A 26747-nucleotide genomic window follows, 5' to 3' on the forward strand; every position below is an offset into this window, starting at 1 on the left:
AGAAGTAGCAGCTAGAGTAGTGACTAGGTAAGTATGGGATGAAATTAAAAGATGAAAGGGGATATGCACTGTATTATCTATTATTATCAGTAAAAGGTAGGCATATTTGTCAAAATGCCAAATCACTGAAAGAGTCCAAAAAATAAGACTTTCCAAGGGACTACTCCAATTGGCATACATATAGTTTTTGTTTGTAACTTTTTTATCTTGATATAATTTCAAATTTACAGAAAGAGTTCCAAAAGTACAAGGAATTCCTATATACCTAGATTGAACAGGCATATTTTCCCCATTTGCTTTCTTTTGCTATATAAATGTATGTGTATATATGCAAACACACACACACACCTATACATATATTTTAAAAATCACTTGAGTTAGAATAAGTACCCTTCTCTCCTAAATATATCACATACTTAGAACATTCTCTTAAACCTCAATAAGGTTATCAAAGTTAGGAAATATAAAATTGATATAATACTATCTACTCAAATTTCTTCAATGGTTCCACTAAGTCCCTTTAGAGTAATTTTTTCCTTGTTCAGGATCATGTTTTATATTAGTCATTTCCACTCACTCACTCCCTTCCTTTGTGGTGCCCAGGATGGAACCCAGGGCCATCCTAGAGTGCATGGTAGGCAAGCACTCTGAGTCACATCCCCAGCACTTTACCCTTCTTTAATCTTAACTTACCCTTTGTTTTCCTTTAGCTTCATATTTCTTAAAAGTATTAGGCAGGTTTTTTTTTAGAATGATCCTTACAGTTTAGGTTTGTATGATGTTTCCTCATGATTAGATTAAGAGTGAGCATTTTGAGGATTAATACAATAAAAGGGATATTGTGTCTTTCTCAGTGTATCAGGAGGCACATGATGTTAAGTTTGTCCCAGTATTGGTGATGTTCTTTGACTATGGTATGTTTGCCAGAACAAGTAATTAATATGTGTAGATTACTTTGAGACAATGTAAAGATCCTGTTCCTCAAACTTTCACCCACCAGTTTAGCATCCATTAGTTTTCTAACTCCATCATTTAAAAAAAATTATATATATATATATATATATATATATATATATATATTAGTGTACTGTAAGGAAATATTCCCTTTTCTCCTTATTTTTATTAGTATGAACTCATGGATTCTTACTTTAAGGAGTTAAAAACCTATCACTGTCATTTATTTTGATGCTCAAATTGTTCCAGATTTCGCTAGTATTTCTTCAGATTTACACTTATGTTCTTTTGTCCTTTGTGCACTTATTTTTGGGTACCCGGGATTGAACTCAGGGGCACTTGACCACTGAGACACATTCCCAGCCCTATTTTGTATTTTATTTAGAGAGGGTCTCATTGAGTTGCTTAGTATCTTGCTTTTGCTGAGGCTGGCTTTGCACTTGGGATTCTCCTGCCTCAGCCCCTCGAGTCACAGGGTACAGGTGTGCACCTTATTTTTTGATGCAACAAGGTATTCCAGGCTCATTTGTACATTTTCTACCATAGCCTTTTTATAAGCCTTTAATTTTTATATAATTATCTCATATCCTCTGGGACCTTGCTGATTCATTTTTAAGTTCTACTTGTTCTTGGTAGATTCCTTGAAATCTTCTATGTAAATAATCATGTTATCTGTTAATAGAGATCTTTCCTTTTTCCATTCTAATCTTCCCTCTTTTATTTCTTTTTCTTTCCTATTGCACTAACTAGGATCTCTACTTCAGAACTGAAAAGCAGTGATTAGAGAGAGCATATACCCTTTATTTGTTCACAATCTTTAGAGGAAAACATTCAATACTTTTCAATTTGATGATAGCTGCAGATTCTCATAAATTCTGTCAGCCAATCCACATATTTTAAATTTTGAAACTTCACACAGGAAAACTTATGCTGTCCTCATGCTCCTACCCCCAGTTAAGGCTAGCATGACTTTTATATTGTGAAAACGACTTCACAAAAAAGTTAATAAATTAAAATCATTTGTCCCACTAGTGTTATCTATCTATCTATCTATATACACACATATACATACACACACATATATATTAAACAAAACATGGACTACAAAATTGTCTATGCCAGTTTCACTGAATATATTATGTATACTTTCATGTCATTAAGTCTTGTTTTAGAACATTTTATAGACTAAAACATTCACATTTTATGGATAAATCATTTTTTTAACTATGCAATATCTGAGTGAATGGGGGTAAAGAATAATATAATGCTAGGTAAGGTTACAAATACATCTAAGAATGTCAAAAACCTAAGGTCTTCCCTCTACCCTATTCCCGAAAAGAAAGCAAGCTTATTAGAAACCCTTAGTAATTGAAATTAGGGATGTCATCAGCCTTTCTTTCCTCATACCAGGGGAAAATGTACAACCTAACGAGCAAAGCAATTCAAACATACTTTGGTATCTAATGAATTATCTTACCATTCAGAATTGATCTTAGTTGTCCCTTGTCTTCAGCTAAAGGAGCCATGATATGTGAGTTTATGTAAGTCTGCGCAGGTGTCCATTGTGTAGGGGATGGATCATAGGAGACCCAAAGAATTCTAGTAACCACAACATTACCACTATTGAAAATAACTTTTGAATTGAGGAAAATGTTGAGTAGTAAGGTGGAAATCCTGGCAACTTGCACAAGAAAAAGCTCAAGTGACAGAAACTGATTTAAATACAAGCTGCAGCAGTTTACTTCTCACTCCTCAGTCAACTATTCTCTCTTACATTGGAGCAAAGACTTTAATCCCTCTCAAGTATTGACAAGGACAATCATAAGAAGGGCAAAATCAGATTTCAGCAGCTAGCTTTGTCACTAGGATCCCCAAAGTGGATGAACCCTGACTATTGGGCATTCACACAAACCTAGGGTGTCCAGTGTGGCCTGGTATCAACAGTTTTGGGGGATCATACTTAGGAGAGTTAAAGCAAATGAGGGGAGTCTAATTAAAGTTAGCACAACATAATAGAGCTACTGTCAAAAGCTAGATGCTTAAAGATCTTGGTGATCATGTGTTTCCCCTTTCTCCTTACCTTAGGCTAGTATTTCCAAAACTTTTCCTAATGAGAAATTACTGTGATTTCCCTGAAGTTCCATAACTGCTAATGAGGAAAAAAAAATCACTTAGTGGAATTGGAAATTTACTTAGCAAAAACTCTAGTTCCTTCCTATTAGAAGGAGCATGGAGGTAAGCCATTAAGACCTCAAGGCCTACTAACAGCAGAGTTTTGAAATGAAACTCGATTCCCTACTTCTGCTGACAGGTGAGACTGGAGTTTCTCTGCTTCTGCTGGTGAGTCTGCATAAGGATACAGGTCTCGGCAGCCAAGAAGTGTTGTAGCTCTTAATGATGGGCCATGCCCTCCAGTGTTGAAGGAGACCTCAGCAGCTCACCACCAATTTCTTCTTGTTTCTGGATTCTTGTCTTATGGTTCAAAGAATGAATTGCACAGACCAGGATGAGTGGGTATAAGAGTAGGATTTACTGAAGAAAATAGGAACAGAACGCTGCAGTGTAAGAGGACCAGATAGCAGGTTCTAGTTCATCTGAGTGTGCTTGTCTAGGGGTTTATATAGCACTTGGTTCAACACTATTGGTCTAAACTTATGCTAATTAGGGTTTGAAAAAGTACTGTTTGTTATTGGTTCAAAATTATGCTAATTAGGATTTGGAAAAGTACTAACACTGTTGGTTATCCCTGAATTCCATTAGGTTTGCCTTGCTTCCATTTTCTCCCCACTTTTTGGGAAGCAGGAGGTTTGAGGTCAGCGAATTGCACATGCTCAGTAGGGGCAGAGGTCCTGGAACAACACCCTGTGAAACCCTGTGGAGCCCCATGGGGTGGGTGTCTGCACTGTTGGGGGTCAAGCTGTGGTGGGATGACAGGTCAGTGGCATGCCTGTGGCACTGGTCCATCCTGGTTCAGGTCCTCTGCACTTCAGGCCCACGGCAGTGTGGTAGTCTCTGCGCAGCCATGGCCAATGCTTGCCTCCTGCATTCCATCTGGCCTGGGCTGCTGCTCTGCCACTCCACTGCTCCCCTGCTGCTTCTCGGCAGGGACCAATGGCTAGTTGCGGCTTGGCAGCCAGGAAGCCATGGCTTGGCAGCCAGGAAGCCATGACAAGTCACTACTAGTCAGTTTAAGATGTATTTACTGAGTACTTGCCATGTGTAAGGTCCTGGTGATAAAGCCCATAAATTTGCTATGCTTTAAAGGAAGTGGTAGACAATTTACTAAGTGGGACATAGCAGAAAGATCTTGTTTGAAACATATACAAAAGTAGTTCACCTTCGGCTGAGGATTTGGCTCAGTGGTAGAGGATTGCCTGGCATGCATGAAGCCCTGGGTTTGGTCCCCAGAACCCACCCACCCCCCATCTCCAAAAGTAGTTCATCTTTTTACAGCTCAAAAGTGTAACACTCTGGGCTTCAGATGATTCCACTTCTTTCTCAATTCAGATCTGGTGCTGTCAGAAGCAAAGATGTAGCTGATGGATTCATAAGACAGATCCCACACCTGAGACTGGGTCAAATTAAATGTTTCAGCAGCCAGTTGGTACTCTTGAGAAAGGTATGTTGCAAAAACACCCTTATCATCAGTCTGTCAATATAAATAAGAATGTTTCAAAATGAGTAAGGAAAATACTTTTTAAAAAAATAACTTTTTTCTTTAGATTTTATTTTTCCTATTTACCATGGTGCTTTCAACAGTCTAAACAGGAGCCTATAAATGCATATATGCATATCTATAAAGAGTCTTGTTTAACTGGAACAGTGTTTCAACCTTGGCTGCATATTAAAATCAGCTCAGGAATTTTTAAAACATGTTCATGACTAGGACTTACTGCAGAATCTCATGGGATAGGTGCTGAGGATCAGTATTTTTTTTTTTTTTAATTCCCCAGGTATTGTCCAGGACCCCTTCCTTTAGAACCAAACCAGAGTCATTCTGGCCCTTTGCAGCCTCTCAAGGACCAATCCCCTCTTAATACTTTTACTCAGGCATTCCCCTCAGGCACTTAAAAGCAACTTACTTAAAAAAAAAAAAAAAAAAAAAGCAAAATACTTCAGACAAAACACCTTACACAGATCACAGAAGGATGAGCAATGCTGTACCAGAATCCAAAATGATGCTGGTCATAAGATGGAACTGTCTGACTTTTGATGTTTGAGGTCAAACACAGTTCTAGATGGAAGGGGGAAAGGAAAAAAAACCTCATTTAAAGCAGGTAAGTAAACTCATTCAGTGCTCACCAAGAAAACTGGTGAGAAACCTTTACAAACCATGTTGGTTTGCAGTAGTTTTATTATTCTACAAAACTGACCTTTTCTTATGTGTGATATAAAAATTTATAGTTCAATTAATGTAGTTGTACAGGAAGTATGTGCTGTAAGTATGGCAGAAACTATACCAGGCAAGGAGTTAATATTCTCTTCACAGCCACATGATTCCCTTTCTTTACCAAAATGAAGAGGAAAGAAGAATGTTATAAGCTAGTCATGATGAACATTATGACAGTAGAGCAGAAGGTTTTTTGAAGGGTTATTGTAGTTCCTCCTAGTCTTATAGTAGAGACCAAACAAAGGTAAGGAAACCTTTTTTAACACTGCTTGAGTGTTACAGCACTATAAAGAGGCAAGAGTGAGTCATATATTTTTCCCATGGCTTCTAAGAAAACTCCTGAACACCCTTACCCGGACCATCCATTCACTGCCTGCTACTTCTGGGTAAGTTCATCTTAAGAATTTGTTGTGCTACTAACAAAATTCCTACCTTGAAACACTGTACTTGGCTCCTCAGCCAGAGTAAAATACTTCACTGACTTGACTGCTGGCATCTGCTCACTTGGATAAAGGAGCCTCAGTACAGGTCCATCAAGTCCAGGTGATGCCCCCTCACTTAGCTGGGGGTAGAGCTGGGCCACCATACCAAATAAGATCATTATGAAAGAGGTTTCCATTCTCTCTACTTTTGTGGATATTTAAAAATCTTAGTAAAAAGAAAAACTCACTATGAATTGCTAAAAACTCCAAATAATTAAAAAAGTATCCATCAAAGGTTTTAGTAAACTGATGGATTTGTAAATTTAGTAAATTGACCATTCAGTAAAATGATTTGTAGGCATTCACTTCTTGCCTTCTTCAGAAAGATCTTCCCTGACCACCAAAAAAGTGGTTATCTGATCACTATTTTATCAGCCAGTTTAATTTTCTTCATAGACGATAACAGTGATATTTTCCCTTGTATTTGTTTACTATCTGTTCTCCACTAGAATGATTTACTTGAGAAGGAAACCCTGCCTGTTTTGTTTATTGCTATATTATAAGCAATTAAGAGCAATAACAATAAAGTAGGCACTTCATAAATACATCCACCAAGTATGTAAGGTCAAGAGACATATAAAAATATATATTTGAGATTGAGGGACTGTATAGTGGGAAAAGGGGGGGGAGGGGTGGGGGGAAGGAAAAAATAACAGAATGAATCAAAACACATCATTACCCTATGTAAATGTATGATTACGCAAATGGTATACTGTTACTCCATGTACAAACAGAAACAACATGTATCCCATTTGTTACAATAAAAATAAATTTAAAAAAAATAAAATAAAATTAGATTAAAAAATATTTTATGTAGTTGAATAGAAAAAAATTTTGATGTTGTTGGACTCTTTATACTATGATTTCTATGCATTAGTAAGACAGGTTAGCAAGGTGATTTGTGATGCATGCTTAATTTTGTTTTATGTTTAATTCATGCTACTTAAAAAAACGTGTTCATATTTTAAATTAACTTGTTGCAAATTTAATCAAACCCTAAATAAAAGCTCTGCAATTGAAAAAAAAATACATATATTTGAATTTTCCATAATTAGTTTTTAAATAAATGTTACATATTTTCATTACATGTCAATTTCATAAAAGCTATTTTCAAAATCCTGGTGACCCTTAGTCCTTCAAAAAATACTTACTGAAGGTTATAGTGTGAACAAGACAGAGAGGGACCCACTTTCATGGAGCTTACATTCTAACAGGAGTTAAAACTCACTTAAATGAGGCTCAGAAAACACATATCCAATGCATCTTTGAATTCTATATGGTATTTATAATTTCAGAACACTACTTTTCCATTTATGGTTTGCAATCTGGGGGATGAGAGAAGAAAAGCCAGAGAGTTATCTGGGAGACCTGAAACCTAAGCCTTACCCAGTGGTATCCGGTGTTGCCTCACAAAGTCCACCAGATCAAGGGATCCTTCCTCAGAGGAATTGAGAAATGTTCCATGCCCAATTCTGTCAGGAAGCAGATCCAGGAGCATTTGTGTTTCTTTATTTTGGTTTGGAATCTTCAGAAAAGTGAAACAAAGGGATAAATGATCTTTTCAGTTCTTTTTTTAAAATGTTTTTAGATGTTGATGGACCTTTATTTTATTCATTCATTTATATGTGATGCTGAGAATTGAACCCAGTGCCTCACACATGCTAGGCAAGCACTCTACCACTGAGCCACAACCCCTGCCCCCTTTCAGTTGTTCTTACAAGCTTTTTTTTTTCTACAGTGCATACTCTGTTCCTCTGTGTAGTTAACACAGATAGTTGAACTATTAATATCTTTCCAGCTCTCCTCTTTATTGTTTTTTGTTTTTGTTTTTGGTGCTGAGACTGAATGCAGGGCCTGGTACTCTACAGTATACTGAGCTACATTCAGAACCCCTTCTTCCTTTTATCTTATTCATTCCTCAATACTATTCTATATTCATTTCAGTAATAACAATAAACTTAAACTAACTATGAACTTGCTTTATGCCTTTCCACATCAATTCTTTAAGAATATTACAAAGTGTTAAGATGAAGACATTAAAACTCAGAAAAGATAATTTCAAAAAACAAAATACCTAACTCTATATGCATGTGTGTTTTGTGTTGTGTCTATGTGTTCCAAGATAATCAAAAAGACTTAGAAAAATATAAAAACAAAACTGTTAACAGCATTAACTCTGGGGAACAGAATTGAAATAGGAAGGGGACTTTCCATTTAAATTTTTTTCCTTCTGATTATACTTCCCTGTACTTGAAATTTCTTCAGGTACATAAAACTTTTATAGTTAAAAATATAAAGTATTTTTAAAAAGTTGTTCAAGGTTCTAGAGCTAATGTATGGTGGAGATTAAGGGTAAAATCTAACTCCATCTGACTCCAGGGCCCAGACATCTCACACATAATGTGCTCCTGTTTTATTTTGACAAAGCTCACTACCACAATTACCATGAAAATATCCAGCTGTACTCTTTATCTCCTAGATAACCCAAAGGCCCAAAAGGTAAATGATTGGAACATTTTTAAATGAAATGTTACAATTCAAACAAGAAGAGCAATAGAATCTAAGGTATACCTCAGACAGAAACTTTAGCCAGGTGCCTACCACCACACCTGGCCCTTACCGTTTTAATTTACATTTTAAAATATTTCAAGGCTGGGCATGGTGGCACATGCCTGTAATCCCAGTGGCTCAGGAGGCTGAGGCAGGAGGATCACAAGTTCAAGGCCAGCCTCAGCAACTAAGCAAGGCCCTAAGCAACTTATTGAGACCTGTCTTAAAACTTAAAAAAAGGGCTGGGGAAATGGCTCAGTGGTTAAGTACCCACGGGTTCAATCTCTAGTATCAAAAAAAAAAAATCTGTAACTAAAAATATTTGTACATTCCCCCTTCAAAAATGTTTTTTCTAAGCCAGGTTTATTTTTACTCAAAAATAACTATTATATTCTGTTAGAATCTGCCCTCTTTCACTTAAGACAATATTATTTACCTCTGAAAGATGCAATGCCAACTTCAGACCTGTTTTTTTAGCTTCTAAAAGAGGTTCCAAGAAATCTTTTGCTTGTCCTATCTTGAAGATAAAAGTTAAAATGAGGATACATGAGAATTCTAGGCAAACTGAGGAACTGGATATTCTGTCCCATTAAACAAATAAATAAAAAAATGGCAGACCAATTTGCACATTTTATAGAACACCTACAATGTGCTATACACTTTGAGGAATACAAAGCTGACAAAGGCACAGTCCCTGCCCTCAAGAATCTTAAGCCTAAATCAGTGAACCTGACGTCAATCAGCTAGACTAGATATGGCAGTTAACTCATTTTATTTTTGGAAAGATATCTAAATATGTAGTGTTCAGAACTCACTTGATACAGGAACATTTTATGATTACCAAAAAACTGTTAAATGAAAATAAGATGCAGGGCGGGGTTGTGGCTCAGTGGCAGAGCGCTTGCCTAGCATGTGTGAGGCCCTGGGTTCAATTCTCAGCACCACATATAAATAAATGAATAAAATAAAGGTCCCCCTTTGGCTTATTACATGTGAGGCCTGTGACCCATGCTGGGGTAGGGACAAGGCAGGTGTATAGCCAGGCCTCTGCCTGTTAGGAGCCACCTGTCTGACTGCTGAGGAAACAGGAAGCAAATAGTTGCACAAATAAATATATAACTAACATTACTTTAAAAAAAAGAAAGAAAGAAAGAAAATAAGATGCAAGTTGGGTGTGATGGTGCACACCTGTAATCCCAGTGGCTTGGGAGGCTAAGGCAGGAGAATTATACAAAACAGGGCTGAGGATGTGGCTCAGTAGTCAAGTGCCCCTGAGTTCAATCCCCGGTACCCCCCAAAAAAACCAAGACGCAGAATAGTCCACGTTTAGACAAAGTCATTAGAACTAGTTTCACTGAACACTCTAATCATTCAGGGGTTTTCAGCTAGACAATCTTGCTCTCCAGAGAACATCTGGCAATTACTGGAGATATTTTTGGTTGCCACATGGGAGGTTGTTACTGGCATGTAGTAGGTAGAGGTCAGGGATGCTACTAAACATCCTATAAGGCACAGGGCAACCCCCACAACATAGAATTATCTGGCCCAAAATGTCAAAACAAATGTCTGCTTGAATCTTTCACTCAAGCAACTCAGGACAACTTTTCTTATCTGGGGATTCTATGAGAATAATTAAGCCTTAATACTCTAAGACATTCATCCCCTGTACCTAAGGAACTAACTTATATTCCATGCATATGAGCTGGTAATAGTTGTGCACCATCTTTAAAGAATGGAGAAAATGGTTACATAATGAGGCAAAAAAAAAAATTAAGGATGCTTAATTCTTTCATAGAAATTTGTTGAGAATAGCTGTTCTATCTAGACATTCATCATCCAAGGCAGAACAAAGCTTCATTCACAGAGTATGGGGTGGACTCTCTAGAAAAGGTAGGATGCTCCAAGTTAATCCTTACCTCACTGAATGATTCTACCTTTAAGAAATAAAATACATTTAGAAAAACTTACAGTAGGGTCTCCACTGAGGTCAAGGCCAAGAACTGTATCCTCAGTAGAAAGGAAGAACTCTTCAGCAAGTTTAACAGTCTCCTTGGCTACTAAAGGGCCACCTCTTCTGTCAATTGCCATCAAGTATCTTTAATATAAGAAAAATAGATGAAAATTATAGTGGTGTAAATGAAAAAAAAACAACTCTGGTGTGGCTGGACAGGTAGAGCAAGCCACATGTAATACAGCTTACTAGGAAAAGCAAACCCTGCATCTAGACAACATGACATTTTACTTTACCAGGGAGAATGAGATGTGAATTCTTAAATAGCATCAAATATCTAGTTAGTGTTCAAATTTCTAATTGTCTCACTTGTTTTGTTTATTATTTGATTTTTTATAGTTTGTTTTAACAGATTTTTTTTTTTTTTTTTTTTTTTTTTTGTGGTGCTGGGGATGGAATCCATGGGCCTTGTGCATGTGAGGTATGCATTCTATCTAGTGCATTATATCCCCAGCCCTGCTTTAACAATTTCTTGATACAGAACCCAAATAAGGTCTACATCTTGATTTAGTCAATGTATCTCTCTCTTTTTTCTAATCTACAGCCACTCATTCCTCTCCTTCCCCCATTTCCAACCCCACTTCTTTTCTTGCTATTTATTGAAGAAAATCATGTTGTTCATTTTGTTGATTATATCCGGTGTTAACATGTTCTCCTGTCTCTTCTACTTCCTATAAACTGATAATTGGATCTAGTCTAGAGGTTTAATCAGAATAGATTCAATCTTTTGGCAAGAATAAATCACTGGTAGTATTTTCTCAGGAAGACAGATTCATTATTTCATTAGGGATTACAAAATTAATACAATTCTAATTGTAAAATATATTAAATATTTGATACAAACTCATTCTTCATATATTAGTTGGAATTCTATAGGACTTAAATACCCAAAGAACCCCTGCTTTATTTTTGTGATTTTCTTCAGCATTTATTAATTTATTTATTCACAAAATAAATTCCTCTAGCATTTGTTCATTTATTTACAAAATTTGGATCAACTGTATAGAAAACACAGGGTCTTTTCCTTCATTCAATTTCCTATGCCACTGAGTAATGCTAGAAAATAGTATAAATCATATTAACATACCATAATGTAATTGACCTCTGATTGCTGGATATTTTAGGATATTTTCTTTTTTTGTTATAAATACTATAATAGTCTTATGCATAAATTAATCTATTTCCTTACAATCCATTTCCAGATCTGTTTGTTTTATGATTCACTACTGATCAGAGGAAAAACCTTCAAAAATCTTGATACACACTGCTCATTAAAGAGATTTTATTAATTACATATGGTATATTATACAACAGTAGTGTATAACTTAACAAACATTGGTTCTTTTTTTAAACTACTAAAACAAAACTGTGATCCCTCCTTTTAAAACTATCTGATTAATGAGATTAAATATTTTCTATATATTTAGTGACCATTTGTATTTTAGTCTTGTCTTCTGCTTGGTCTTTTATTGGGCTTTTAGTCTAGTTAAGTTTAATTTTTTAGAGATCTTACAGCCTGAAACTACCTAGCTAACTTGCCTTTTTTCTTCACTCAAGGACTTACTGAGTCCCTACTATCTGCCTGCTGTTCAAAGTACTGGAGACATAGTGGTGAACTAAAGATAAAGTCTCTGGCCTCTCTGAACTTAAATTCTGGTGGGTGGGTATATGTACACAAATAACAGAAGATAATTCTGTATCTCTTATAAAAGGAATGCCATAAAGGAAACAGATGGTGACTAGAGAATTTGTGTGTGTGTATGTTGGGAGGTGCACTTAAAGTGCTAAGGAAGGCTGTTCTGAGGAAGTGACAGCCAAATTGAGACCTAAAAATAATGTGAAAAAGCCTGCTGTGCAAGGATACGATGGAGGGGAAAGTGGCAGGAAGTACAAGGTGGTAAGTGGGATAGTTTTGGCTTATTTTAAGAACAGAGTACAGACCAGTGTGTAGTAACTGAGGATAACTGGTCTAGATGAGCTGTTAAATAACAGAGGCAATCAGATCACAGGGACCATGGAGGCCATGGTAAGAAATCCACTTAAACTGGGCATGGTGTCACATGCCTATAATCCCAGTGGCTCAGGAGGCTGAGGTAGGAGGATCATGAGTTTAAAGCTAGCCTCAGCAAAAGCGAGGTGCTAAAGCAATTTAGTGACACCCTGTTCTCTAAATAAAATACAAAACAGGGCTGGGGATGTGGCTCAGTGGTTGAGTGTCCCTGAGTTCAATCCCTGATACCACCTGCTGCCAAAAAAAAAAAGTTCCCTAAAAAGTTTAACAGCAATGAGAAGCCATACTCCACTCAAGTAAAAATACTCAGAATTCAGAATTCTACTGCCACATGAATAAATTCAGAATTGTATTCTCATCTTAAACAATAGGGTTCTTGATTCTATTTTTTTCTCTTATAGGTAGAAATCAGTTGATGGCTAATTTTGTAAAAATCCATAACATTTATGTAATGATGTAGAAAAAAATCACATTCTACTGTTTTTGTTTGTTTGTTTGTTTGTTTTTAATGGCTAACTACTAAGGTACAATCTTCTTACCTAACATCAATGTCTAAATTTTCTTGTTTGGACTGTTTTATACCCTCAAGTATGGATTCCACGTAGGTCTTTTTAGTCATTCCTGGAAAGAACACATAGGAAAGTAATAGTAGAAAAATGAAAGAGAAAAAACAGCACTATTTGAAAGTGGTAGAACCTTAGGAGGCAGGGCCTAATTGAAGGAAATAGGTCACTAAGGGCTAAGCCCCTGGGATATATACAGGGACCCTGTTTTCTCTCTCTTCCCACATCCCAGCTATCATGAGGTAAGTAGTTCTGCTCCATCATATGCTCCCCACCATGATATTCTGCCTCACTTGGCCCTGGTGAGGCAGAAAGGTCTCCATGAAAATAGACAATAGTGTAAAAGTTAGTGCTTCATGCTCCCAACTTCTAAACACACGAATGATCAAAGCACATGGGAAAAGGGATAGTATGTTCACTGAGAAGGAATTAAATTCTACCAGTATCATTTTCTCTTCTAGGTGTGCTTCTCAGTTCCAGGTACTTGACACCATCATCTGCAAACTCTTTAATGACATCTTTTGTGACCTGATAATAAAGGCAATGTACACAACATCATTAATGCTAGAGCAATGGTCACAGTGGAAGTGCTAAGTTGTACAACTTTATTTCATTTATTGAATGTGATTTGTGACCAGGTGTGGTGGCACATAATCCCAGCTGCTTAGATGGCTGAGGTAGGAGGATCACAGGTTTGAAGCCAGCCTCAGCAATACAGCAAAGCTGTAAGCAGCCTAGTGAGCCCTATCTCAGAATAAAAAATAAAAAGAGCTGGGAATGTGGCTCAGTGGCTCAGGACCCATGGGTTCAGTCCCTGGTAACAAGAGAAAAAAAACCATGATAGCTGCAACATTTCCAAACATCTCCCATCATTCCTCTCATTCCCACATTAAATCCAAATCTTCACATCAGTCACATTCTCCTGTACTTTTAACCATTCCTCTATTTCCTAGTGTTCCTAATGGCAAACTGATAAAACAAAGAAATGAGGCAAAAACAACTGGAATCATCCATGTCGGTATAGTGCTAAGAAATGTATATATAGAAATAAACAAATAAACCCTTACTCTTTTTTTTTTTGGTGCTGAGGATCAAACCCAGGACTTCACATATGCCACGCAAGCACTTCACCACTGAACCATGTCCCCGACCCCTTTTCATGTTATTTGGGAATGAGTTGTATTTTTCTATAAATTCTGGCAGGGTTAAATTGTCCCCCAAAGTATTTAGGAAAATTTAGGCACAGATATTGGGTTATTACTAAAAGCAAAATAGTATCTAATATTGTATAAATTTTAACAACCAAAAAGTACTGAAAACATGTTTTCCTTTTCTACCATAAATCCTAAGGAAAATCTAATCTAGATGAAAATAGACCAGGCTGAGGATGCTATGACCAGCCTGCCTTAGTTAGCCCTTCAGTTGGTATCCTAATCTTAATCTGCTTTGACTATGTGCATATAAGCAAGAAGTCCAGAGTCCTAACAAAGGAACAGGGTTGACTGGTTGTGCAGTGTCTAATGGTATGGTACTACCTTACTGAATTCCTAGAAGTCCAAGGTCTGGGACATTTTTTAAAAAATTTCTCACTAAAGCCAAAAAGGAATTCATTATAATGTAAATGGATGGGGAGTTCAGATTCACCAGGAGGTATGGAAAACCACACTTGAGACTACCCAGCTTAAGACAACACTACAGCATTCAAAATCATGTACCACTTCTATACCCTGTAAGATGCCACTGCTACCTCCGCTACTGGGTATAACCCTGCAGCCTCCAAGCCTTCACTGCTGGCACCTGACCCTATGGTGACCTCCATCTTGCTGCCAATGGCACCATCAACATGTGGGTCTCATCTTTGCAAGCTGGATCTTATCACTACTCCAGAACTGAAGAGACCCAGAGGAACCAACCCATCCTACCCCAGCTAACTTGAGACTGACACAGAAGCCTGTTAGAGAATGAAGGGTTGGGCTGAATGAGGGTTTGAAACAGCAGTCCCTTCCAGTGACTAAAGTGATCACAGTCACTATACAAACCCCTCCTTTTCTGAGTATTTTGTTATATATGAAAACAAATGATTAATGAAAAGGATGCTGGCAGGTATGTGATAAGAACAAAGTAAGGAAGATTTATCAAGACCCAGTGAGGCCTATGGAATCATCCCTAACCCACATTCAAGAACCCTTCCCTGGGATCCACACTGTTATCTGCCAGATTTAGCCCCTTCTGTTCCTTGACGTAGGTACTGAGAGCAACTCTTCTCTTTTTTGGGCTTTCCTCTCTCTGGACTGAGAATATCTTTTCCAGTTCTTTCTCCGGATAGAGTATATCACAATTAGTTAAGCTCCTGAATGGGAAAGCTTATGGGCTCTGGAATCAATCACTGACAGTCAGTTCTGCTACTTATTCTCTGTGTGAGACCCTGAACAAGTTCACTTAATCTCTTTTTGGGGGGGAGCGGGGTAGTGCTGGGGAGTGAACCCAGAGTCCTGTGTAAACTAAGTGTGTACTCTATCATTGAACTATTCACCCAATCCCCATTTAACCTCTTCAAGATCATTTTTCACCTGTAACAAGGGAACAATAAAAATACCTACTTCAGAAAGAAGTGCTGGCACACATAATAAGGAATATTGTTTCCAGCTACATTTCATCCTCTCTTTGACATTCTACCTAGGTCACCTTGACTACAGTTTTAAGTGATTCCCCCTCTTAGTGCCACATTTACAAGCAAACAATGTTTTGGCTTACTCTCACAGATGTTTCAACTATTATTTGGGTATCTCACTGTTATCTACCACCACCTGTGCTCATTCCAGTAGCACTAAGCCTAATGCTCAGAATCTCACCTCATTTAAGAGATTTTACCTACTTTCATTTTGAAATTAATGAAGTGATAAGAATGACATTATTATACCAATGAAGTATGAAGCTCTCAGAATCTAAAATTACATCACTTTGTCTGAAATACTGAGAACAAAGTGAAACCTAAGTCTCTATGGCAGACATTCCTAGCGGTGTTCAGAGATCTGTTAAGGGCAGGGAATGTGGCTCAGTGGTAGAGTGCTTGCCTAGCACATGTAAGGCACTGGGTTCAATCCTCAGCACCACATAAAAATAAATACATAAAAATACAGGTATTGTGTCCATCTACAACTTAAAAAAAAAAACTTAAAAAAAAAGGTATCTGTTGAGTGGCTAATTAGAGAATGTTCCTTGAGTTCCTATAAATACCTGTGTATATCTTGAACACAGAGCTTACCATGTTATATTGAATTCTACTGATGGGTCTGTCTCTCCAACCTGACTATAAATTCCTTAGGAATAGAGGCTGTATCTATCTTTATATCTCCAAGTCTTTGGCATAGTGTCTAGAACACTGTAGGTACTCAGTCAACTTCTGCTGAACTTAACTATTAAAGTTAACTCTCCTCTAAAAGGTAGTTAATGTACATACTACTTAACATGAAAATCAGTCTTGGCCAAGAAGGAAAATGTTTCTCTAGAAATGTAGTATACTTCTTACTTTTTTTCTTTCTTTTTTCCATTCATTCTTTTCTTTTTGCTTGCAGTGTTAAGGATCAAATTCAGGCCTCACATACACTAGGCAAACATTCATCTCTGAGCTACATCCCAAGCCCCATTTTTTCCTCAATGGTTAAGAACACTGAAAAGATTTTGCTTCTCTTCACTTATAAAGAGATTATTTTAAAATGTTATCATGGTATACCTAAAAAGAACAAATAAAAAAATGTTTTGAAAAAATCAAATAAAATGTCATATTGGTCAGATCAATGATACATAAGCTAGTCTTCCCTGTCAGACTCTAGTATCATGACACTTCAGAGAGAACACAGTGGTATCCTTTAGTTCATCATCCCAAGGGAGGGCACAATTTCTCTAAGGATTAATCACTCAATCTCTAAGTACTTCATGAATTTCATTGTCTACAATGTCCACCTAGGCAATGAAAAATCTCCTCCAGAATATAGATAAGTCTTACCAAGAGCACTGCTATCTGAGGTCAAATATTTCACATGATATGTTATATATGGAAAACTGGACCAGATTTTCTCCTCCATAGTGTGTCCTAACCAATAGAAAATGCTGATCTTGGTTCTTTCCTCATATCTTTTACATTAAACAGTTTTTTTTGTTTTTGTTTTTGTTTTTCTTTTTAACATTAGCTCTTAGGAAAGTTTCTTAAAACTGGTTTTAAAAAGAGTGGTCATAAAAAAAGAAGACATTTTTCATCAGACTCTTGATGAAAGCAAAAGGTCATGTTCAACCACAGAAGAGCATAGATTAGTTAATAATTTTTAAATCATTATAAAAATTCGTTCATGTCTCACCATGAGAATATCTTCAGGGCTAGTAGTAAGTTGATGGATAATTTGAAACATCTGGAAACACCTGCAATATGAAAAGTTTTAACATCCTAGTCACAAAAAACTTGTCACTTAAGAAATTTCCTAAGCTGAATTAATAAATAGATTTTAGGCTAACAGTAAGTATATATTTAGATTTACAAAGAACTGTAGAATTGGTTTTTCAAAAATTACATATATCTAGCAAGATAATCAAATGACTGAAAATAAAACCTTATTCTCTAACCTTGCCTCTGCTGCCTTTACTTTCAAGTCTGAAGAATATTCCAATACAGTATAATTCATAAATAACACAAATCATCAAAAATACTGTCAATAGTCTGACAGTTGAAAAAATGCTATGTTGTATTCCCAGTGCCAGATGACTACCCTATTTCTTTTAACTACTAAAAGACTGAAGTCTTATGTATTAAATTATTACAATCTGAAAATACTGATTAAAAAAAAGAGAAGAAACAGCAGCCAGGCATGGTGGCACACACCTGTAATCCCAGTGGTTTGGGAGGCTGAGGCAGGAGGATCATTAGTTCAAAGCCAGCCTCAGCAACTTAGTGAGGCCCTAAGTAACTCAGTAAGACTCTGTCTCTAAATAAAAATACAAAAAAGAACCGGTTCAATGGTTAAGTGCCCATGGGTTCAATCCCTAATGCCAAAAAAAGAGAGAAGTATTTCCACAACTTCCCCAAACTCACTCTTCTAGAGTTCTTTTCTTTCCCTTGTCAATCATAGTCATTTGATCATGGATTTTAAGATTTGGCTTCTTGGCTATTAATTTCCTCATGGTAGTAGAACTAATGGATCCATTCAAGTGGGCATGAAGTTCCTAAAACAAGAGAATACAATCAGTAAGAACTTATCAAGTATTCACTGGTTGCACAGCATCATACTAGGTACTAGATGTTTGTAGTTTGAATTAAACAAATTGCCTATTAGAGTTAGCTATATAACTTGCAAAGTTTATAAATTCTACCCATGAAATTTACTTTTCTTTTGTGGAAAGAAACAGCATAAAAGTCATTATAATGAGTAACCATTCAAGAATTCTCACCACTTTTGGCAATTCTGAGTAAAAGCTGGTCTTCCGTGGCTGCTGATGTTCTTCTACCTCCATGATTTTAGCACGAGAAAACAAATAATTCTTCTCCACTCTTACTCTTGGTTTGAACAATACATTGTATTTCAGCTGATAAATTCTGTGGTTCTAGATTTTCTTCAGAATGCTTTACTTCCATGCATTTTTATAATATTGACTCTACATGTAGCTCTGGTCTCAATTTTACCTATTTTAACAAATGTGAACATTTTCAGATGCTGATATATAAGCAAAGGACAGAATTTTGCTAATACATTCTTTAAAAGGCAAAAGCCCCTACAAAGCTAACTTAAATGTATCTGAAGTGGAGAAATGATTGGTAAGCAGTAATTAATCAAACAAAAAATAGGAAAAGGTCTCAAGTTAGTAAGAGGCGTATTAAAACCTGAAATCTGGTTGTTTTTGTTTTTGTATTGGGGATTGAACCCAGGGCACTCAACTACTGAGCCACATTTCCAGCCCATTTTTGTATTTTATTTAGAGACAGGGTGTCACTGAGTTGCTTAGGGCCTTGCCAAGTTGCTGAGGCTGGCTTTGAACTTGTGATCCTCCTGCCTCAGCCTCCCAAGCCACTGGGATTACAGGCATGCACCAGTATGCCCAGCAAATTTGTATTTTATATATATATATATATATATATATATATATATTTTTTTTATTGTAAACAAATGGGATACATGTTGATTCTCTGTTTGTACATGGAGTAAAGGCATACCATTTATGTAATCATACATTTACACAGGGTAATGGTGTTTGATTCATTCTGTTATTTTTCCCCCTACCCTCCCACCCCTCCCACCCCTCTTTTCCCTCTATACAGTCCCTCCTTCCTCCATTCTTGCCTCCCCCATTATGTGTCATCATCCACTTATCAGCGAGATCATTCATCCTTTGTTTTTTTGAGATTGGCTTATCTCACTTAGCATGATATTCTCCAGTTTCATCCATTTGCCTGCAAATGCCATAATTTTATTATTCTTTATGGTTGAGTAATATTCCATTGTATAAATATACCACAGCTTCTTTATCCATTCATCAATTGAAGGGCATCTAGGTTGGTTCCACAATCTGGCTATTGTGAATTGAGCAGCTATGAACATTGATGTGGCTGCATCTTTGTAGTATTCTGCTTTTAAGTCCTTTGGGAAATTTGTATTTTTAATTGTTTAAAATATACAAAGGAAAAGCAGAGATGCTTTTGGATTGGTGTTTGTCCTTTTACCAGTGCTGCATTCTAGTAGTTGTAAGACCTGTTACTTATTCCTCATAGCTTTATTTTCCTTATTTGTAAAAATAGCTACTGACAACTGTAAGGATTAATAAGGTAAACTGTTTCATTAAAGTGCAAAATCATACCTACTCTTGCATAGGTAAAGTCAATTTACCACAAACTGACTTACAGGTTATATATCTGTTATCCAAAATGCTTGGGACCAGAATTGTTTTTAGAGTTTGGAATGTTTGTTTCACATACATGTTTCACACAGGGCCTAGAGGTAATTTTATACAATATTTTAAATAATTTTTTGCATGAAACAAAGTTTTATGGTGTGAAATTTTCTACTTGCAGCATGGTCAATGCTCAAAAAGTTTTAGATATTGGGGCATTTCAGATTTAAGATTAGGAAAGCTCAACAGGTATAAAGTAAATATTAATCAAAATACTCCCCACAAAAAATTCCTAAAAAAATTATTTTAAAATTCATGTGGAAAACTTAACTTGTAAAAATAACCAAAAAAAAAAGAAAAAAATCTGAATCCCAGAAGAATAATACTCAATGTTGGTAAAGGTATGAGTAAAAAGTCTGGTAGGAACAGAATTTGCTAGTCTTTAAAAAACAATGTGGCAATATCTGTCAATGTAAAAACAAAACAAAAAAAATCCACATATTTTTGACCCTTTAATTTCACTTATAGGAATATATCCTGTATCTTATAAGATGTACAAGTATTTTCTTATAGCATAGTTTACAGCAGCAAAAAACTAGAACTAACCTAAATGTTACCAGTTTGGTACTGACTAAATTATATATCCATCGACTGAATATCTATGACTATATGCAAAGATTTCTATGACAGTGTCACTTTCAAAATGTAATGGATTATTTAGGAAGATGACATCTATTAACAAAATGTAAATATGTATGTATGTGTACATATATACATACATTCATATATAGACGCAAGAATTTTTATTTGTATCTTTATGCCTAAAACACACTGTTACCACTAGAAAGTAGGCTGGGAATGGGAAAGGTTGGGAGAGAGTATTTTACTTTTGTTTACCTTATATATATTTTTGTGTAACCTGAAGTTCTTACGAAAAGTATGTGATTATTTTATTATTATTATTATTATTTTTGTGTGTGTGTGTGTGTGTGTACCAGGGATTGAATTCAGAGGCACTCAACCACTGGGCCACATCCCCAGCCCTAGTTTGTATTTTAATTAGAGACAGGGTCTTGCTGAGTTGCTTTGTGCCTCACCTTTGCTGAAGCTGGCTTTGAACTTGCAATCTTCCTGCCTCAGTTTCCCAAGCTGCTGGGATTATATATGAGCACCACTGCGCCCCAGCATTATTTTTAGCTTTAGTATCATGAATTGCAAGGGGAATTTTATGTTTAGACAATAGAATGACAGCCTAAAAAGGCACTTCATTCATTTTATAATGCAAGCCTACAACAAATCTAACAGTTGGCCAGCTTTCTATATACACTTTCAACTCTATTCCAGGATACTGAACTTATTTTGTAACCCACTCAAACTGTACCCCTGACTGACCTTTAGTTGTAAGCAAATTTACTGGCCCACTCAATGTCAATCTATGGAAACCTGAAAGTCACCCAAATAGTCATGCTGTTCCTTGCCTAAAATGCTGCTTCCCAACAATACCAAGTCCTGCCAAATCCATGCTTCCTGGGCTGATTTTTGTATGGGTCAGAAGAAACTGGGGTAGGGGTGAGAATCCAAAAGGCAATGAACACTGGTGTAAGTTCTTTCTACATTAGTGGTATTTAATTGAGTTAGAGTAGTACCAGAACCAAATCTGTCTCCCAGGGAACTTTTTTCATATTGTCATCCCTCCCAAAAAGGGAACTCAGATTAATAAAAATATTTGTTACTATTTATTATGCACTTACTATGAGACAATCACTGTGTTAAGTATCTTAGAAAATTCTTTTAAATCCTCACAACTCACTAGGTATTATTATCCCTATTTTACATAAACATAAACTGAGATTAAAAATAAACACTCATAAGGTACCCATATCACAAATTTTACTCCATTTTCTTTCTTCTTACATATTTTTTCTTGCTCTGCTCTTTGCAAAAAAGAGCAAAAAGTAGTTTAAACATGACATCTATATTTTACTAAATTGTCATTAAATAAATTTATTTCTACAGTGCTTTCTTTTAAAATTTTTTTTAGTTGTAAATGGACACAGTACCTTTATTTATTCTATGGTGCTGAGAATTGCCCAGTGCCTCACACATGCTAGGCAAGTACTCTACCACTGAGTCACAACCCTAGTCCCTACTTTTTTTCTTTTTTTTGTCCTTCAATTATTCTTTTTCTCTCCCAACTGGCCTAAATCAACACTGAGATACCTCAAGAGCAGCACTTAAACTTCTCATTTTAAAGATGAGACTCCAAAGAATCAGAATACTTAAATGAGTCCTTCTCTCAGTCCCTTCAGAGGCAACTCTAAACTCAAGTATTCCACCAGATCCAACTGACTTATGCTAAACTGATAACCCTGCCACCAACTTTACAGAGAAAATAGAAAACATTAAGTATGAATTCCTTCTATTTTTCTTTGCCTTAATCTACTTCTAAACTAATATTTATCCATATTCTTTTGAGTCAGAGAAAAATGCTAATGTTTCCTGGGTCCCACTTCCTATCTATTCCAAGTTGTTACTCCACCAGTGAGTTATCTTCTCATTTTTCAGTTCCTTCAACTTCTCCCTCTCCACTGGCTGATTTCCTTCAGGAGAATAACATGCGTGTGCAGCATGTATTTGCTTCCACCTGAAAACAAAACAAAACTCTTATCTCACTTTCTTCATTAGCTACTACACTCTTTTCTTCTTCTGAACTAAGCTCCTTGAAAGCATAATTTAACTTAGATGCCTCCATTGACTTATCTCTTATTCCTGAGACATGGATTCTACCCTGATTGTGCCACAGAAGCTGTTTCTCCCTAAGGTCATCAATAAGCTCTTAAGCACCAGAGCTAAATTATATTTTTCAATTACTAAATCTTCATCCTGATCTAAGTTTTTTATTGACTTTAGTATCCAAATTAGCTGGACTCCAAACTCATGCTCTTAACCATTATGCGGTACTGCTTGGAGGTAGATACAATTAAAGTCATCCTGATTTCCTTCTGTATTTCAGCCAGGCACAAAATTGATGAATTGTAAATTTCCTAAATATCTCTGAAAGCAGTTTCTTATTGGTGACTGCTAGGCACCCAATTTGGAAACTTTATTTTAGAATACAGCCTGAATTTCCTCCTTAAAAGCAGGCTCATAACATGTCACAGGGAATAATCAACTCTCTTCCATTACCTTTCACGGACATATTCAACATCACTTTAGAACTACAGAATTTTGGAAGTGAAGGAGAGTAACATTTTACAGATGAGAAACAGAAGGTGAGTCTTTTACTCATTCTTAACCTCGCACAAGAATACAAGATAATCAATAATATATATCTGTTGGGGATAGTTATCATAAATACTTATAAATTATCTGTAAAGGTCTGTTTCTTCACATTCCATCTGGCCTGATTTTAAACAGATTCTCTTTTGTACGACGAAAGCATTAAATAAATTAGCAACTATTAATAGCATTCAAGAAACGACTTCTTGCTCTCTAAAGGTCCGTGGTGCTGACCCCTTCTTGGTCCCTACTAAACCCTTCCTTCGCCATTCAAGGAAGTCAGGTCGTCAGTTCCCACACTCACCTCTGACAGATGCCTCAACTATTAGGGCCTAGATAAGCTTCCCATCAGACTGAAAGCGTTGAAGAAAAGTGACAGCCCGAGCTCCCCTACACACGTTGTCACAGAGGTAGCAAGATGTCTTCTTGAGGAAACGTAATCCGGAGAATCAAAGAAAGGTCATTCGCAGTTGAACTTTAGGACAAGTAACACCCTCCTCAATCCTGATTGGAGAATCGCACTCTTCCCGGAAGTGACGTAACTCGCACACGGGCGGGGTGACCAGGAGGAGGGGTAGTTTTTCCATACGGAGGAACGTGAGATCCGTATAGGCGAACAGCCGGGCGGTTCACGACTGTGACGGACGCCGTTCCTGAGTTTCTCCTGGCCATGGGCCCGCGGAGCCGGGAGCGGCGGGCGGGAGCAGTACAGAGTACCAATGACAGCAGCGGTCTCAGCAAGAGTTCCCTGGCTGCGCGCGGGTACGTGCAGGACCCCTTCGCTGCGCTGTTGGTTCCGGGGACCGCGCGCCGCGCGCCGCTTATTCACAGAGGTTACTACGTCCGCGCGCGCGCTGTGCGGCACTGCGTGCACGCCTTCCTGAAGCGAACGCGTGCGTGCCCCGAGGCACCTCGCGCCCAGATTTTGTCTTTGGGCGCGGGTTCTGACTCGCTATACTTTTGCCTCAAAACTGCTGGCCTCCTGACCAGGGCTGCAGTATGGGAGGTGGATTTCCCGAATGTGGCGTGGCGCAAAGCCGAGAGAATTGCAGAGACACAGGAACTGTGCGCGTTAACTGGGCCGTTCCAGAGGGGCGGTCCAGCGTCTGTGCTGTGCTTTCAGAGCGTGGACTACTGCATTCTGGGCTTGGACCTACAGCAGATCCAGGAATTGGATGAGGCCCTGGCGGCCGCGGGCCTGGACGTGGCCTCACCCACTCTGCTCCTGGCTGAGGCGGTGCTGACCTACCTCGAGCCGGATAGTGCTGCATCCCTGATCACGTGGGCAGCCCGGCGTTTTCCTGATGCCCTTTTCGTGATCTATGAGCAAATGAAGCCTCAGGATGCATTTGGGCACTTCATGCTGCAACACTTTCAGCAGCTGAATTCTCCCCTTCATGGTCTGGACCGCTTTCCAGACGTGGAGTCCCAGCGGTTCCGCTTCCTTCAAGCTGGCTGGACTGCCTGCAGTGCCATGGATATGAATGAATTCTATCACCGCTTTCTCCCCGCAGAGGAACGCCGGCGAATGGAAAATCTTGAAACCTTTGATGAGTTTGAGGAGTGGCATCTCAAGTGTGCCCACTATTTCGTTTTGGCAGCTTCTAGGGGAGACACCCTGTCCCAGACTCTGGTGTTTCCACCCTCAGAGGCATTTCCTCAGGTAGACCCTGCTTCGCCTTCAGGAGTCTTCAGTGCCAGAATAGTCTCTAGTGACAATCAGGGCCCAACCCTTAAGGCATATGGCCATGCCTCTGTCCTCCTGAGCTGGGGCCTTATTCTCAGTGCAGGAGGCTTTGGAGAACAGGAGAGGCGGCACTGCCGAGTGAGCAAATTTCACTTGCTCTCAAGAAATTGTGACTCTGAATGGAAAGGGTTCCAAATAGACAGTTGGGGGACTGGAACCCAGTGGGATGGACGTCTTTATCACACCATGACAAGACTTTCAGATACTCAGGTTCTGGTTCTGGGAGGGAGACTATCCCCAGTAAGTCCAGCCTTGGGCCCTCTACAGATTCATTTATTTAAGAATGAAGATAATAGCACTGAGAGCCTGAATGTGACAGTAACAAAGGCAGATCCAGAAGATTTCACTTTGTCTTGTTGGCGGCATTCAACAACTGAAGTGTCCTATCAGAATCAGAAATATTTGTTTGTGTATGGGGGTCGAAGTGTGCTAGAACCTGTACTGAGTAACTGGCATTTCCTGCATGTAGGGACAATGACTTGGGTCAGGATCCCAGTGGAGGGGGCAGCACCTGAAGCTAGGCATTCCCACAGTGCCTGCAGTTGGCAAGGGGGAGCCCTTATTGCTGGAGGTCTTGGGGCTTCTGAGGAGCCATTGAACTCTGTACTCTTTCTGAGGCCAATCTCTTATGGATTTCTTTGGGAATCAATAGATATCCAGCCTCCCATTACCCCAAGATACTCCCACACAGCTCATATACTCAATGGAAAGCTGCTACTGGTGGGAGGGGTCTGGATTCATTCTTCCTTAATCCCGGGAGTGACTGTTATCAATTTGACTACAAGATCGAGCTCTGAGTATCAGATTGACACAACATGTGTGCCGCGGCCACTAATGTTACACAACCATACCAGCATCCTCCTTCCTGAAGAGCAACAACTCTTGCTCCTTGGAGGTGGGGGGAACTGCTTTTCCTTTGGCACTTATTTCAACCCCCATACAGTGACATTAGACCTTTCTTCTTTAATTGTTGGGCAGTAAAGACTGAACTCTTGATATATTCAGAACTCACTAGACAATAAAGGTTTCCACAAATTGGACTTGAATCTGGCTCTAGATATTGCTGCTTCTTCCTCCTTTTTTGTTTTTCTCCTTAGCTCCAAAGGAGTTTTAAGAAAGTGAAAAAGGGGCTGGGGATATAGCTCAGTTGGTAGAGTGCTTGCCTCCCAAGCCCAAGGCCCTGGGTTTAAATCTCCAGCACCAAAAAAAAAATGTGAAAAAGGGTATTAAAATACATACCAACAATCAGAGAGATGATATAGTTAGAACAATCATACAGTCCTAGAGCAAGGACTTTTGCATTCATGTATCCTGTTTATTGGACTTTTACCATCTTCAAATCTAAGTTTAGCCATTTATTGAGTTTTAGTGGCCTTCATACTAAGGCAAGTATAAAATTTCCCAAACCTAGGTCTTGTGACTTGAGAATGTACCTTAGAAAAAGTTACACACAGATTCTTGGTAAGAAATAAAGTTGAATATAGTGGAAGGAACATGAAGAACATGGCATTAACTTAATTATTTGCGTATGAAATCTAAGTGAAGACAGTTGAAGTTTTGTTAAGGTATTGTGCTTTTAAGTGCCACTCAACAGCTTTAACAAGAAGCATTGTATGACTATTGAAAACCATGTTTTAATTTATTTTTTGCTACTTATTTTATATTTATTTAGATTTATAAGTGCCAATAAACCAGATATTTGATGACTCAATTCATATTGTACATGGCATAATAATGTTTTGTTCTACTCTACCTTTCACTGTCCATCCATCCCTATGTTCTGTGCCCAAAGCACCTTACTTTGATGGACTGCATCAATCAACTCTAGTTTTTGGTTGAGTTCTACTAGAGGCACTACAAGAGGGGAATAGGGGCAGGAAGAGTGAA

General features: G+C 37.9%; 2 protein-coding genes across 9 annotated transcripts; one reads left to right on the forward strand and one right to left on the reverse strand.

Moving 5' to 3' along the window:
* Positions 1-1090: 1090 nt before the first annotated feature.
* Positions 1091-23941, reverse strand: Adal (adenosine deaminase like). 8 transcript variants are annotated; one of them, XM_047539478.1, is made up of 12 exons: positions 23418-23936; positions 22374-22478; positions 18401-18632; positions 18045-18175; positions 17317-17377; positions 13402-13489; positions 12938-13019; positions 10345-10471; positions 8813-8893; positions 7213-7351; positions 5088-5188; positions 1091-4603 (listed from the first exon to the last, which is right to left on the reverse strand). In XM_047539478.1, exons 3-12 carry the CDS (start codon positions 18461-18463, stop codon positions 4409-4411), a joined length of 1068 nt encoding a protein of 355 aa, XP_047395434.1. In that variant the 5' UTR covers positions 18464-18632; positions 22374-22478; positions 23418-23936; the 3' UTR covers positions 1091-4408. The 8 variants fall into 8 exon arrangements, with proteins under 8 accessions (XP_047395434.1, XP_047395435.1, XP_047395436.1 ...); XM_047539479.1 differs by having other exon boundaries at positions 21895-22478; XM_047539480.1 differs by lacking the exon at positions 22374-22478.
* On the forward strand, positions 23697-26747 carry Lcmt2 (leucine carboxyl methyltransferase 2). The gene has a single exon (XM_047539476.1). The coding sequence runs from the start codon at positions 23784-23786 to the stop codon at positions 25839-25841; it is 2058 nt and encodes a 685-aa protein (XP_047395432.1). The 5' UTR covers positions 23697-23783; the 3' UTR covers positions 25842-26747.

This window comes from Sciurus carolinensis, chromosome 2 (assembly GCF_902686445.1).
Source record: "Sciurus carolinensis chromosome 2, mSciCar1.2, whole genome shotgun sequence".
Lineage (NCBI taxonomy): Eukaryota > Metazoa > Chordata > Mammalia > Rodentia > Sciuridae > Sciurus > Sciurus carolinensis.

Bases quoted from the DNA above. Each gene is read 5' to 3' on its own strand.
- Adal (XM_047539480.1), bottom strand. From the start codon at position 18,463: ATGGAGGTAGAAGAACATCAGCAGCCACGGAAGACCAGCTTTTACTCA. The intron at 18,176-18,400 runs GTGAGAATTCTT...CTCTTGTTTTAG, and splicing joins ACTCAGAATTGCCAAAAGTG to GAACTTCATGCCCACTTGAA. The intron at 17,378-18,044 runs GTGAGTTTGGGG...TTCATATTGCAG, and splicing joins AAGAAAAGAACTCTAGAAGA to GTGTTTCCAGATGTTTCAAA.
- Lcmt2 (XM_047539476.1), top strand. From the start codon at position 23,784: ATGGGCCCGCGGAGCCGGGAGCGGCGGGCGGGAGCAGTACAGAGTACC.